The sequence below is a fragment of the Psammomys obesus genome, unplaced genomic scaffold, assembly GCF_907164565.1.
Source record: "Psammomys obesus unplaced genomic scaffold, mPsaObe1.curated_primary_1811, whole genome shotgun sequence".
Lineage (NCBI taxonomy): Eukaryota > Metazoa > Chordata > Mammalia > Rodentia > Muridae > Psammomys > Psammomys obesus.
This window is the reverse complement of record NW_026585797.1, coordinates 15,837,348-15,852,463: the sequence shown is the minus strand read 5'-3', so window position 1 is coordinate 15,852,463 and position 15,116 is coordinate 15,837,348. Positions and strand designations below refer to the sequence as shown.

The 15,116-nt window shown below is 40.0% G+C and overlaps 1 protein-coding gene across 1 annotated transcript in view; it reads right to left on the bottom strand.

Moving 5' to 3' along the window:
• Map3k5 (mitogen-activated protein kinase kinase kinase 5) overlaps positions 1-15,116 on the bottom strand; it is a 190,096-nt gene that overhangs the window by 82,716 nt on the left and 92,264 nt on the right. The window contains exon 8 of the mRNA XM_055599285.1: positions 11,305-11,417. Coding sequence (XP_055455260.1) covers positions 11,305-11,417 — 113 coding nt within the window. The remainder of the gene's footprint in view (positions 1-11,304; positions 11,418-15,116) is intronic.

Sequence of the window (15,116 nt, the reverse complement as noted above, 5' to 3'; positions counted from 1 at the left end):
TGTTACACTAAATGTCTAGACCAGACCTAGCTGCACATGCCTGTAATCCCAGCTTGTGTGGAGGTGGCCAAAGTCTCAAAAGCTCAAAGTTTGCCTGAGCTATAGAGAAAGGTCAAGAGCAGCCGAGGCAACTTAATGAGACTATCACAGAACAAGAGGAGGGTAAAGAGGAAAAAGCTCGGCGATGCAGTGTGCGCACGACTCTGAGTTCAATTCCCAGTATCACAAAAAAAATCATTTAAAAATAGGGCAAAAAGGAAGGATGCATCATTATAACAGGCTACGGGGGTGTGAGGCCACTCTAGGAAAGTACAATTGCTACTTATTAAAGGTTCATTAATGAATTTTACTTATTAACTTGTAAATTTTTGTCCAGTTAACATACAAATAATTTCTGTCTCATGGAACATATAATCCCCAAGATTTGTGGCCTGTTGGAACATAAACCAGCTTAAAAATAATTACGTGTAGAAATCTTATCCTAATATTTTGTGAAATCACTTTCTGCTTTTTAAACAGTCTTTGACTCAAATATATAATCTTTTGTTTTGGTTTGTTTTTAATTTTTTTTTTTTGTTTTGTTTTGTTTTGTTTTCCAGATAGGGTTCTCTTGGCTTTCTTGGAACTCCCTGTAGACCAGGCTGGCCTTGAACTCACAGAAATCCACCTGTCTCTGTCTCCCAAGAGACACAGAATCTTATTTAAGATTTCTACATTAGAATATGAAATTATTTACCTATCTCTTTTGTTTTTTCTTTTTTTTTTGGGGGGGGGGCATTGAGACAGGGTTTCTCTGTGTAGCCTTGGTTGTCCTGGACTCATTTCATAGACCTTGACCTCACAGGCCTTCCTCTGCCTCCCTGAGTGCTGGGATTAAAGGCTTGAGCCACAATGCCTGGCTTATTTTATGTTTGCTGAGAGTGAGAATTTTACTCTTTTGAAAGCTATCAAACAAAATGACCTTTAATTTTTAAAAGTTACTTTTTATTATATAAGTTACTTAAACCATAAGTTCTTCAGAGGAAAAAAAGGAACACTTGGACATTCTCACGCTGTGAGGATAAACTGAAAAGAGAACAGCTTTGGCACAGAACATTTCACAAGTTAGAAGCATTTGCACCTGCCTATGCGAACACACCACAGATCTTCGATCTGGACACAGAAAAACATGTTCAAAAGTGGGCAGGAAAAATGAGATGCTAAAAATGTGTCTACCAACTGTGGTTGAAAATGAACAACTTGTCATTACGTCACACCTCTAGAAAAATAGTGAAGTCTAGATGCAATCTAACAGAGAGTCCTGCTGCCAAACTTTAAAAACTGACTATGGAAATGCTCAGACGTAAAACAATAGCTACAGTAAAATTTCAGTACTTTTGTACCCAGAAGGTCATTCTAGGGTGGTGGTATTTGGCTTTAATCATGTCAGAAATCTGTCATATGATCACAGCACCAGTCCTTCAACATTTTGACAAAAATGCTTTTAAAATTATTTTTACATTTATTTACTTCTCTGTGTGAGTACATATATACAAACACACACATACAAGCGACACTGATGCTCATGTTATAGTCATGCTTATGCTACACTGTACATATGGTCAGAGGACAATGTTGGGGAGAGCACTATTTTCTTTAACTATGCAGAACCTGAACATCAAATTCAGGTCATAAGGCTTTGAGGCAAGAACTCTTATCTACTGCTGTCTCACCAGCCTCAACATGTATTATCTTTAATAAGAAATACTCTGTGTGTCTTTCTGCTTCTGGGATACCTCACTCAGGATGATCTTTTCCAGTTCCCACCCTTTAGCTGAAAATTTCATGATTTCCTTTTTTTTTTTTTTTATTGCTGAGTAATATTCCATTGTGTAGATGTACCACAATTTCTGTATCCATTCCTCAGGTGAGGGGCATCTGGGTTGTTTTCAGCTTCTGGCTATTACAAATAAAACTGCTACAAACATGGCTGAGCAAATGTCCTTGTTGTATACTTGAACATCTTTTGGATATATGCCTACGAGTGGTATAGCTGGATCTTGAGGAAGCACTATTCTAATTGTGAGTGAGGTATCCCAGAAGCAGAAAGACACACAGGGTACGTGATCACTCATAAGTGGATATTAGACATATAATATATAGGATAAATATACTAAAATCTGTACACCTAAAGAAACTAATCAAGAAGGAGGAATCTGGCTAAAATGCTTAATCCCCATTCAGAAAGGCAAAGAGGATGGACATCAGAAGAGGGAGAAAACAGGGAACAGGACAGAAGCCTACCACAGAGGGCCTCTGAAAGGCTCTACCCTGCAGGGTGTCCGAGGCAGATGCTGAGACTCATAGCCAAACTTTGGGCAGAGGGCAGGGAATCTTAAGAAAGAAGTGGGTGATAGTAAAACCTGGAGAGGACAAGAACTCCACAAGGAGAGCAACAGATCCAGAAAGTCTGGGTACAGGGGTCTTTTCTGAGACTGATACTCCAGTCAAGGACCACTCATGGAGATGGCACAGAGGTAGCCTATGGCAGTTCAGTATCCAAGTGGGTTCCATAGTAATGGGGTCAGGGACTGTTTCTGACATAATCTGATTGGTCTGCTCTTTGATCACCTCCCCCTGAGGGGGGAGCAGTCTTACCACGACATAGAGGAAGACAATGCAGCCACTCCCGATGAGACCTGATAGACTAGGATCAGAAAGAAGGAGAGGAGGACCTCCCCATCAGTGAACTGGGGGAGGGGTATGATTGGAGAAGGGGGAAGGGGTGAGATTGGGAGGGGAGGAGGGAGAGAGCTACAAGAGGGGTAAAAAGTGAATCAACTGTAATTAATAAAAAGAAAAAGAAATACTATTTTAGCACATGGGTATGTCATAACTTATTTACCCACACACAGATAGCCGTGTTTTATTACATTCTTGTACACCTAGCTTGGTGCACTTCCTCCATGGCCTTTATATCGTTGACTAAGTGCTGACTTTTTGGAGACAGGAGATTTACTTATGTTGTGTTGACATGCTCTAAGTAAAAAGCTACCTCACAATGTCCTTGGCGGTTATGAGAATTATGTTCATTCGGCATTACCACAGTCTTGCTTTACTTTACTGAGACCTGATCTTACCATGCAGCCCAGATTGGCCTCAAATTCATCATCTTGCCTTTACTCACGAGTGCTGGGGCCATAGGTGTGTCCCACTAGAACACTGGCCCCCCTTCTTTTAAGCCACTGTGATCAACCATCTTTTCTTGTTTGTGTTTGTTTTACAAACGAGCTTGCATGTTCTTCAGATATGATACAGGAGACCTGTTTTTACATGAAACTAACTCTTAAGATTGGTGTTAACGTGATTCTACCATGGGTGTTTGCTCAGGCGCATATGTGTGCATGCTGTGTGTATGGAGGACAGAGAACAACTGGGGGTTTTATTACTCAGGTGATGGAAATCGCTGAATAGGACAGGCTGGTTGAGTAACAAGCCCAAGAGATCCATCTGCCTTTGCCTTCTCGGGAGTAAGATTATAAACCACCCCAGCATTTCAGCTTTGGTTTGTTTGTTTTACTGGTTTTCCAAGAATGAGTTTCCAAGAAAGCCTGGCTGTTCTGGAATTCCCTCTGTGGATCAGCCTGCCTCTGCCTCCTAAGCACTGGTTTTGAAGGTGTGCACCACCACCCAGCTACTTTGACTTTTATTGTTTGTTGTTTAATGTAGCTTCTGGGAATTGAACTCAGGTCCTCATATGTGCAGGGCAAGTACTGTACTGACTGAGTCATTTCTTCACTCCTCCAATGCTTCCTTTCTCATATACGCTTACATATTATGAAGCTAAAATCTTAGAATATAAAACTGCATCTGTATTTAGAATATTTCTATAGAGAACAGCTTCAGTATTACACTGGGTCTTAGTCTACAATATTTTATTTCCCTAGAGCTGGGATCATAGGTGTTTGCCCATGGAAAAATGTTAAAGTTCCCTTCCTTCCTTCCTTCCTTCCTTCCTTCCTTCCTTCCTTCCTTCCTTCCTTCCTTCCTTCCTTCCTTCCTTCCTTCCTTAAGATTTAGTTATTTTATGTATATGAGTGCTCTATTTGTACACCTGCATGCCAGAAGAGGGCATCAGATCACATTATAGATGGTTGTGAGCCACCATGTGGTTGCCAGGAATTGAACTCAAAACATCTGAAAGACCAAACAGTTCATGTCAGAAGCAGTCCCTGTTCCCATTACTATAGAACCCATGTGGACACTGAACTGTCATGGGCTACATCTGTGCAGGGGTTCTAGGTTATCTCTATGCATGGTACTTGGTTGGAGTACACGTCTCTGGGAAGACCCCTGTGTTCAAATTTTTGGTTCTGTTGCTCTTTGTGGAGCTCCTGTCCTCTCCAGATCTTACTATTTCCCTCTTCTTTCATAAAATTCCATGCACTCTGCCCAACAGTTGGTCAGAAGTCTCAGCATCTGCTTTGATAGTCTGGAGGGCAGAGCCTAGGGGGAACAGCCTTACCAGGCCACAGAAGATGACAATGCAGCCACTCCTGATGAGATCTGATAGACTAGGATCAGAAGGAAGGAGAGGAGGACCTCCCCTATCAGTGGACTTGAGGAGGGGCATGCATGGAGAAGGGAGAGGAAAGGTGGGATTAGGAGGGGAGAAGGGAGGGGTTTATGGGGGGATACAAAGTGAATAAAGTGTAATTAATTAAATAAAAATATTTAAAAAAAATCTGAAACAGCAGAGAATGCTCTTAAACACTGAGCCATCTCTCTAGCCCATTTTTAAAGTTCTTTTATGCACGGTTGCTGATATAACCACACTAATTATAATTTTACCACTAGAGTAAATTTATTCTATGTAAATATTTTTTTTGGCTAAAGTTATAAACTATAAGTGTTGTTTCCTCCTTGTTTCAAATAACTTGCTAGCACTTCTTGTACTGACTTGTCTACTTATGTAGTCTGATTTTTAGCAGAGCTCTCATTAGAACTGTTTGTCTTGTAAGCGCTCAAGAGTTTTCAATAGTACAGTTTTATCTCAGGCTTTCCACCTGGTAGCCACTACTAAATTCAAGGCTATTTTAACAGAGAAAGGAGGACACAGAGCTCTGACAAGACACTCATTAGTTGCCTAGCACTGAGCACATTAAAATTGCTGACTCTTTCAAACCACACAACACAATGATCGAGGGACCATCTCCTTTTGCAATGAGGAGAACAAAGTCCAAACAGATCTGGGAGCTTCCTAAAGAGCAGAGATTAGATTCTTTCATTTGGCTTTCTATCATGAAGATTTCTAATATACGAAGTTATAAAATACACTATAATTAGGGGGTAGGGAGGTAGCTTAGTTGTAGAGGATTGGCTCAGCATGCAAAATGTCCAACATACACAGAGAAGGAAAACATACATACATACAAGTGCTCATTCACAGACATACATATAAAAATGCTCAACGAATGACCAGTTTTGTGACAACTGTTGACATTTTGTTATTGTTCCAGCTTCTTGATTATTTTTGCTGAACGATTTCAAACTAAATCACAGACATAGTATTTCATGTTTACAGATTATGAGGAATCTTTAAAATTCCCCTATAAATCTCTCCCCATTCAAACTGTAATCCCCAAACGTTATATATTAGCTTGTCCTGCCTAAAATATATCCTCTAATTATTACTGCTAATGTCTCCCATAAGAGTTTTTCATAAACAAGGTCCAATAAAGGGTCATTTAATTTCATCTGGTAGTTGTGACTCTGACTCAAAATATCTTTTTTTTTAATTTAACTTTTATTAATTACACTTTATTCATTTTGTATCCCCCCATAAGCCCCTCCCTCCTCCCCTCCCGATCCCACCCTCCCCCCTCCTTTCTGCATGCATGCCCCTCCCCATGTCTACTGATTGGGGAGGTCCTCCTCTCCTTTCTGATCTTAGTCTATCAGTTCTCATCAGAAGTGGCTGCATTGTCAGGGTTCTAGGTTATCTCCATGAATAGTCCTTGGTTGGAGTATGAGTCTCTGGGAAGTTCCCTGTGTTCAAATTTTCTTGTTCTGTTGCTCTCCTTGTGGAGTTCCTGTCCTCTCCAGCTCTCACTATTTCCCACTTCTTACATAAAATTCCATTCACTCTGCCCGTCAGTTGGCCATCAGGCTCAGCATCTGCTTTCACTGCATGTCAGACAACTAGGAATAGCGCTTCCTCAAGATCCAGCCATACCACTCCTAGGCATATATACAAAAGAGGCTCAAGTACACAAAAAGGACATTTGCTCAACCATGTTTGTAGCAGCTTTATTTGTAATAGCCAGAAGCTGGAAACAGCCCAGATGTCCCTCAACTGAAGAATGGATGCAGAAACTGTGGTACATCTATACAATGGAATATTACTCAGCAATGAAAAATAAGGAAATCATGAAATTTGCAGGTAAATGGTAAGACCTGGAAAGGATCATTCTGAGTGAGTTGTCCCAGAAGCAAAAAGACACACACGGTATATACTCACTCATATAAACATACAACATAGAATAAACCCACTAAAATCTGTACATCTAACTAAAATGCTCAATCCCCATCCTGAAAGGCAAAGAGGATGGACATCAAAATATCTTTTAATCAACCTGACCCGGCCATGCTTTTTTCCCTTATGACACAGAGGTGCTGTCTTACAGTGTCCTTGTATTCTGGACCTGTCCACTGGCATTTCATGGTATTGCCTGATTTATTTCATTAGATTTAATGATTCCTACTGACCGGACACTAGACCTTCAACTTACAGTTAAACGTTTCTCCTGAGAATATTTCACAAGAGGCCCTCTGGGCTTCCTCAGATTAAGAGACACAGGTAACAATGTAACCACATAAAGCAGGGATGTGAGCTCGGCCACCGTGCAGGGCCCTGCCCTTCCACGGACACATCTGCTCTTTTATTTATGCCTGAAGACTTATTAATTTACTTATTTGTTATGTGCATGGGTGTCTTGCCTACACGCACAGCTGTGCCCACGTGTGTGTTTCCTTTGTGATGGGGAATTTCCGGAGGCAATAGCTCAGGCACCACGTCAATATGGCAAGATGCCTGGTTTTAAAATAAGGGTCTTCGTTTAACGGTTTGGGTTCTAACTGAAAACCCTTACCACAATAAGTTATTGTATCACTGTCATCAACAGCTTTATCTGCTTCCTTCTTTATTAATCGGAAGGATGCATCCTCCCTGGGAGTAAAAGTGTAACAATCCTGAGGTGGAGAAGTGCTTCAGGATGGTAAGCCGGCATACCTGCTTACTCCCCTTTTGAGCTCTGATCCTCCGACAGGGGCCAACTCCATAAGTGACAAGGGAGTTCTCTGTGGGTTGGCGAAGCATTTTATTTGTTTTAATTTTTTCTTATCTTTTTGGACACATGGATTTTATATTCAGTAATAAATTTATTATATCTTATTACTTCTTTTTTGAGATTTTGCTTGTTTTGTTTTGTTTTTGTTGGAGAGGGCAGGGTTCTCTTGTACAGTCAAGGCTGGCACCGAGCTTCTGATCCTCCTGTCTCTGTTCCTGGATGCTAGGATTATAGGGGAAGTCACCAGGCGCTTTATGTGGCACTGGGGACAGAACCCAGGCCTTCCTGAATGCCGAACAAGCTCTCTAGCAACCTGAGCTACAGTCCTGGCCCTGTTCCATAATTTTAATGTTCAGAGAAATTGAGATGAAAATAACAATTCATCTCATTTCCAAATACAGTGTCCCTTTTCCTACATCATCATTACTGATGTGGACTGCTACTTGAACCAGCAATTATTATCCAAAACTTAAGACCTATAAGAGAGTTAGTATAGCCTTAATCAATTCCGGAACTATAATTAAGAGTGTGTGATGGTTTGGACGTGGCTTGAATGTCTGTAACATTCATGTGCTAGAAGCTTGGGGCTCAATATGGTGGTACTGGGAACTCTTAGAACCGTTAATAAATGGAGCCTAAGGGAGACAGTTAGCTCAATGGAGTCACTGCCCTCACTGACTTCAGAAAAGATCAAGGTAGTTATAATGGGGCCCTCATTCACTCCTATGAGAGTGATGTGTGACTCAAGGAGGAACAACTCTCGTCACTGAATCCTAGCTACACTTCTGCTCAACACAGAACTGCTCCCTCTTGACATCTGCCATAATGAGGTACAGCACGCTACCCCAATGACACAATCAATGGAAGTGGACCACAATGTAAGCAAACTATTCATTCCTTGGTATTTTGTTACACAACAGAAAACTGACTAATAGAATCTTTGGCTACAGATCATGACAGTTAAGAATTATTTCTTACATTAGAGATTTTAAACTTAAGATAATATGTTGAGAAGGCTTCAGATTTAGTGATTTTCTTACCATACTTTAAGTTTTTTTCAACTTTCTTTTGTTTGTTTGTTTGTTTATTACAATTTATTCCCTTTGTATCCTGGCTGTAGCACCCTCCCTCATCTCCTCCTCGTCCCACTGACTTTCCTCTTCTCCCTCTATGCCCCTCCCCTAGTCCACTGATAGAGGAGGTCCTCCTCCCCTTCTATCTGACCCTAACCTATCGGGTCTCATCAGGACTGGCTGCTTATCTTCCTCTGTGACCTGCTATGGCTGCACCCTCCAGGGGGAGGCTATCAAAGAGCAGGCCACTGAGTTCATGTCAGATAGCCCCTGCTCCCCTTACTAGGCTACCACTTAACCATGTTCGTAGCAGCTTTATTCATAATAGCCAGAATCTAGAAACAATGCAGATGTCCCTCAACTGAGGAATGAATACAGAAATTGTGGTATATTTACACAATGGAATATTACTCAGCTATTAAAAACAAGGAAATCATGAAATTTGTAGGCAAATGGATGGAACTAGAAAATATCATCCTGAGTGAGGTATCCCAGAAGCAGAAAGACACACATGGTATATACTCACTTATAAGTGGATATTAGACATATAATAATAGGATAAACATACTTTACGTTTTAAATTTTCCCTTCATAAAAAGCATTAAAAAAGATATTGTAAAATGAAAATGATTAGTACAATGATTTAGTAGTAATTCTGACTAATTCATGTTTTAGGATGCCAATGCAATAACTGAAAGAAGACATAAATTTAAAAATTTAATTAGAGAATTATGAAATAAACACAATTGCATCTTTAAAACACACCAAACATGCCATTAGCCTTCTTTTCCTTATAGGCTATTTAGTGTTGTTATATTGCCTTATTAATTTATTTGCCCAAACCATTTTCTACTGAAAATAGATGTAATATAATCTTACTACATAAAATTCATTTTAGGTCAACCCAAGCCAGTTTTGATTGGCATGATTTATGACCAAATGAAAAATAAACTAGAATGTTAAATATCATTTTGTAGGTATACAATTTATGGTGCACAGGACAGCACTGTAGAAGCCTAAAACTCTTACAGCAGCTAAAATTCACCATCAGCTCACAGCGTGAGTCTCCATGAATGGTGAAATTTCTAAATTTAAATAATTTCATTTTTTGTGTGTGCATGTGGAGGTGTGGGGGAGGTCTGTGTGCAAAAACACATATAGGGGCCACTAGTCCAACTGCAGCGTGGTTCCTCAAGTACCATTCAACTTAGTGTTTGTTTATTTTTGAGTTAGGGTCTCTTGCTGGCCTGCACCCCACCAAGCAGGCTGTGCTGTCTAAACAGAGAGCCCCAGGAATCACACCTGTCTGAGTCTACCTCCCTATACAGAGGACTCCACTTAAAAACAAGAATAAGCACATGTCCACACCACTGTGACTGCTTGACCTCCACATGCAAATCAGTGTCACATCCCTCGAGGACCAGAGGACTGCAACAAAACTTCATGTGTGTTCTGTGGCAACAAAATGTTCAGACCACTGACACATGGGGAGTTTGGGCTATAATAGAGCTTTTAAATTAAGATTTAACATTTCAGTGTCATTTCTATAAGGCACAAGTTGATGTTTATTTTCTCTGATTTTATTTATCAACCAAAAAATTATTTTAGTTGATTTTTGACAAAAGGTAGAGAGTGATCCAACTAACTACCACATAATATTACGTGGCTTTGTGCTCTCATGCCAGGACCATCCCGCAGTGGTTATCATTGGATTGTATCATTCCTTGAGCCTGGGACTCTACCTTCAAAAACTATCTTACAACTGTACATGATGGAAAGTTTTTTAAAAGAATGAGACTTATTTTTCCTTAGAGACACTTAAACAATTTTCAAGTTTAAAATATTAAGAAAAGATTTCTTTTATAATGAATAATTTAATTAACAGAGCATTTTTTTCCTCTTATGAAAGTAAGGCCAAAGACTTTTGTGGCTGTGGTAATAACTCCTCTAAGAGCTGGGAAGGTATCTAAGGAGGGTCTCAGCCATTCACCAGAACAAAATCCAGTTACCACAGAAGGTATGGCAGGATCTAGAAATTAAGAGTAAAAAAATAATAATAATAAAAAAAAATGCTATCGAAGCCTAAATCACTCAAAGCCTAAATCCCTCAAAACTGATTGTCAGAGATGTGAATCCTAATTTCCTTTTAAACTCCAGAGGAAGACTAGCAGATGAAACAATGCCCCAGATACATGAGAGAACGCCACAGGCTACAAGGGCAACAATTGAGAAAGAGTCTCTGATGGGACAAGTTATAGGAAGAGTGAAGAGCGTTCACTACTTTACTGTTATTCTAGGGGTTTTGCAGGCCTCACCCCCAACCAAGAAATCACAGGGGTGGCTGCGTTTGAGGCGATAAACAAAACAAAAAACAAAACAAAAAGCCAGAAGTCAGCCAGGAGCGAGGCAGCTGCTGTTCATCCTTCCCTCTGTCCTTCCTTCCTTCCAGTTTCATTTTGTTGTTGTCTTGACACAGTCGCCATGTAGCCCAGGCTATCCTTGAATTCACTAGGGAGCCAAGGATGATCTTACGATCTTGTTTGTCTTATCTCTACCTCCCAAGGGCTGGGCTTACAGGTTTGGATTTTTGTTTTCTTTTGAAAGCACCAGGAACACACAACCTTAAGGGTGCCTGATACTCCCCAAAACTAACTACCTGGGAACTGGGGACCGATGACGAGGTTGAGCTGTACCAACATGAACCAAGAACTTAAAGAAAAAGATAAGTAAAAATGTTTATCATATCCCAGTATCAGAATTCTCTACAACAGTATGAAATTCTGGTCTGTGCGTGGATCCTGAGATTTAGATGAGATATCATAAAAAGCACAAGAATCTTTTCCTTTGCACCAACTTTGGGGCCAGTTCCTTGGTGTCCTTAAAAAATATCAAGCTGTAATTACCAACTTTCCGAAGCTCAAAGGAAGATTCAAACTGGTGCCCAGCCGCCAGCAAGAGGACCGCATAATTAATTCCGGACTGCAGGGTTGGCTCAGACGCGAATGCCTTTTTGAACCTACGGGGAAAAAAAAGAAGCAAAAAAGTTTACTTTCTCAGTGATGAAACTCTGGGAGCACAGTAACTTCTGTTTGCATAACTCCGGCGCCCAAAAAAATTATCCCATTGGCATCCACCCCAGAATCTAGTGTGCTATTAGGACTTAATGCTTAAATAGCTGCATACCCTTGACTCTCAGCTCCTCGGATCTGACACATAACTCATCCTCAACCTACTGACCCCATCTTTCAAAAACTTCTTTTCAACCACCTAACAGAAATATATAAATGTGGGTGACAGAAATTTTGAAAATGAAAACATTTTGGTTTTAGTTTTTTGGGTTTTTCTTTTTCTTTCTTTCTTTCTTTCTTTCCTGTTTTTGGTTTGTGTGTGTGTGTGTGTGTGTGATTTTGTCTTGAGATACACAAAGCACTGAGCAGTATCATCCGGGCAACACCCTGAAAGGATGGGTTCCCTGTGATAGAAACAACGACAAAAGGTCAATCACAGGAATAAATTTACAAAGGCCGAGGTAGTGCTGTTGCTGTTGCATAGTAATTTTGGCAGGAAGGGCTCAAAACCGTTTTCTGAATGTGCATGAGCCTGAGTTTCAAGCTTGGAAAGCAAGTGTGTGCTCTCTGTCTTTTGAATAATAATAATAAAAAAAAAGCATAGGCTAAATTCTTAATAAAAGACCATTTGAAGATAGATACATTAAAAAGGATTACATAAGAAAAAGGACATTGTAGAAGATATTCTATTTAAATAATGGCTGAATGACAGGAATAGCAGAACTGTGGTGGGAGGCAGAGTAGTATATTTATATTCTTGGCTTTCATATGTACTTGATATTTCTCATAATTTAAAAAATAATTTAAACATTAATTTTTCTGAATGTTGAAGTTCGTGTCTTCCTTAAGGAGCTTACTTCTAAGGAGAACAAATGTTCAAATTCAAACAAAACGAAACACCCTAAATAATTATTAATCTTCATTATTTGGCTCTGATGAATAAATATTTACAGACTACACAAGAAAACTGGAGAAAGGGGAGATATTTTGCCTTTTTGAAGGTCTATTTGGGAAAAGTGAAACTAGAGGAGCACTTGATGACGGCATAGGTTGGAAGCTTGAAGGAGCCTCAGACAACATGGCTGAAAGTTCCCATAGGACACGAGTTGAAAGATGGGTTGGGTTCTGTACCACCCAGGGATGAGGCATGCTCAGATGGCAGTGTGAAAACTGATGTCAGCTAATGCTCAAGTCTCACTGGGTTAAAGTCTCATCAGGCAAAAGAGCCTGGAGAAAATACACAAAAGGTCTCACTATAAAGACATTACTGGAACTGGGGAAGATGTCTCATCAAGCGTGAGAACCCCAGCATCCTTGCAAAAGCCTGGGTACCACAGCACACATGTGTAACTTGAGGACTTGGTCGTGGAGACAAGGGGATACGTGGACCTCATCAGCCAGGCAGGTTATCTGAATTAGTCATCTCCAGGTTCATTGAGATATTCTGTCTAAAAATTAACCTGGAAGAAGATTGGGAAAAATACTCTATGGTGACCTCTAGCCTTCACACATACGCACATTCACATACACAGCTGAAAGCACACACACAGACACATGAACATGCACATACTCCACACAAATAAACACACTCAATAAATTAGAAAGTCACTGAAGTTTGGAGAAGAATAGAAAGATAAATCTCTAACTCCAAAATGTGGACAAGAAGTCTCCCATAGTGTTTAAGGGATCAAGAGGTAACCTTCCAGGCTCTCTGTCAAAACTCAGAGATGGTCACAGCCAAGACAAGGACAAAACAGACACATTAGCTCAACCAAAGCTGAACTCAGACACAGTTCGGCTGCATTTGCTGATATCCACAACCTTTTGGCCTACATGCTCTGCAACAGATAAAAAAGTAATTTTTAGTCCTAATATAATTCAGGAACACAAAATGCTATGTGTCTAAAGGAGAGTTATGAAGCAGAGGGAGAGCCAAAGCAGGCGAACCACTGAAGAGGAGTCAACCCAGGCAAGAAAGCTGACACATGCAGAATCCAGAGGTTGGCGTCTTTATGATGATTACACGTAAGGTAAAAAAAAAAACAGGGAAAGATTAAGAAAAAAAAATGAATGAACGAAAAGACCAACAACTGTAGCAGAGTTGGAGTCTTGAAAACATGAAATTATCTGAACCTGACACATACCATACTTGAAAATAAAAATGGGCTTACGAGCACACTAAACACGACAGAACACAGTGTTGGTGAAATGAAAAAAACAAAGCAAAAAAGCAGTAAATAAAATATTTAAAATAAGGCAAAGAAAGAAATAAGAAAGAGGAAAAAACATTAAAAAGGCACAGGAGACATATGGGACCTAGTTAGGAAGCCTAAGATATGTATGCATATGTACCCAGAAGAAATGAAAGCGAGCACGTAACACAAGAATAGCTCAAGAAGTGGATAAAAATGTTCAAAAGCTGATGAAAACATCAGCCCACAGACTCAGGAAGTTTACAACAGTTCAAGAAGGATGAAATAAAATAGTCCAAATGCCAAGCCCAAAACACTCAGAGAAAAAATATTGTTGAGTCAAAGCCTGGCTTTGTTGCCTAGCTGCTGTCAAGCTGTGGCTACGTAGTGGCCTATGGCCCAGTCTACCTACAGGGATGCATGGCCCAACCTCCCAAAGGGGAGCTACAGTATAGCTTAGGAGAAGAGTCTTTCTCATGCATTACTAGAGGCCTGAGACTAATTATCACCCCTGAGAAAGAAGGGAAGAAAGGGTCAGGGGAGACAGGAAGAAAAAAAGAAAATTCAGAAAAGTTGGCCAGACAAGAATAAAATTGTAGCCACCTCAATAAAACTGAAGTGGTTTTGCAATGCAAACAACAGACAATAGAAGAAATGCGACTTCATCTATAGGGTGATAAAACACTTGTTTTGAGACAAGCAAAAACTAGAACTCATTGCCAGTTGATCCCCCCCACAACTACCACCAGAATGTTTTCAGACCAATGAAGACTGATTCTTGTCAGAAGTACTGAATTGCAGAAAGAATATCAACACAAGTAAGCACATGACTATATATAAAATCAATTAACTATAGCTGATGTTAAATCTATTGACTATTAATTTAAAAACTTTCCTTATTAGGAAAACAGAGTGATACAATTTAAGATATTACGCATGATTCAAGAGGACGAACTTGTGATGACTAACCTTGGTTGCCAACTTCAGTGCATCTGAAATCAACTAAAACCCAAGCTTCTACACATGCCTGTGAGGATCCTCTCTTTCTTCCTTCTATCCTCCCTCAACTGAGGAATGGATACAGAAATTGTGGTACATCTACACAATGGAATATTACTCAGCAATAAAAAAACCAAGGAAATCATGAAATTTGCAGGTAAATGGTGGGACCTGGAAAGGATCATCCTGAGTGAGCTGTCCCAGAACCAGAAAGACACAAACAGTATATACTCACTCATATAGACATGTAATATAGGATAAACCCACTAAAATCTGTACACCTAAAGAAACTAATCAAGAGGGAGGGCTCTTGCTAAAATGCTCAATTCCTATCCACAAAGCAAAGAGGATGGACATCAGAAGAAGGAGAAAAGAGGGAACAGGTCAGGAGCCTGACACAGAGGACCTCTGAAAAGCTCTGTCCTGCAGACTATCAATGTAGATGCTGAGACTTAT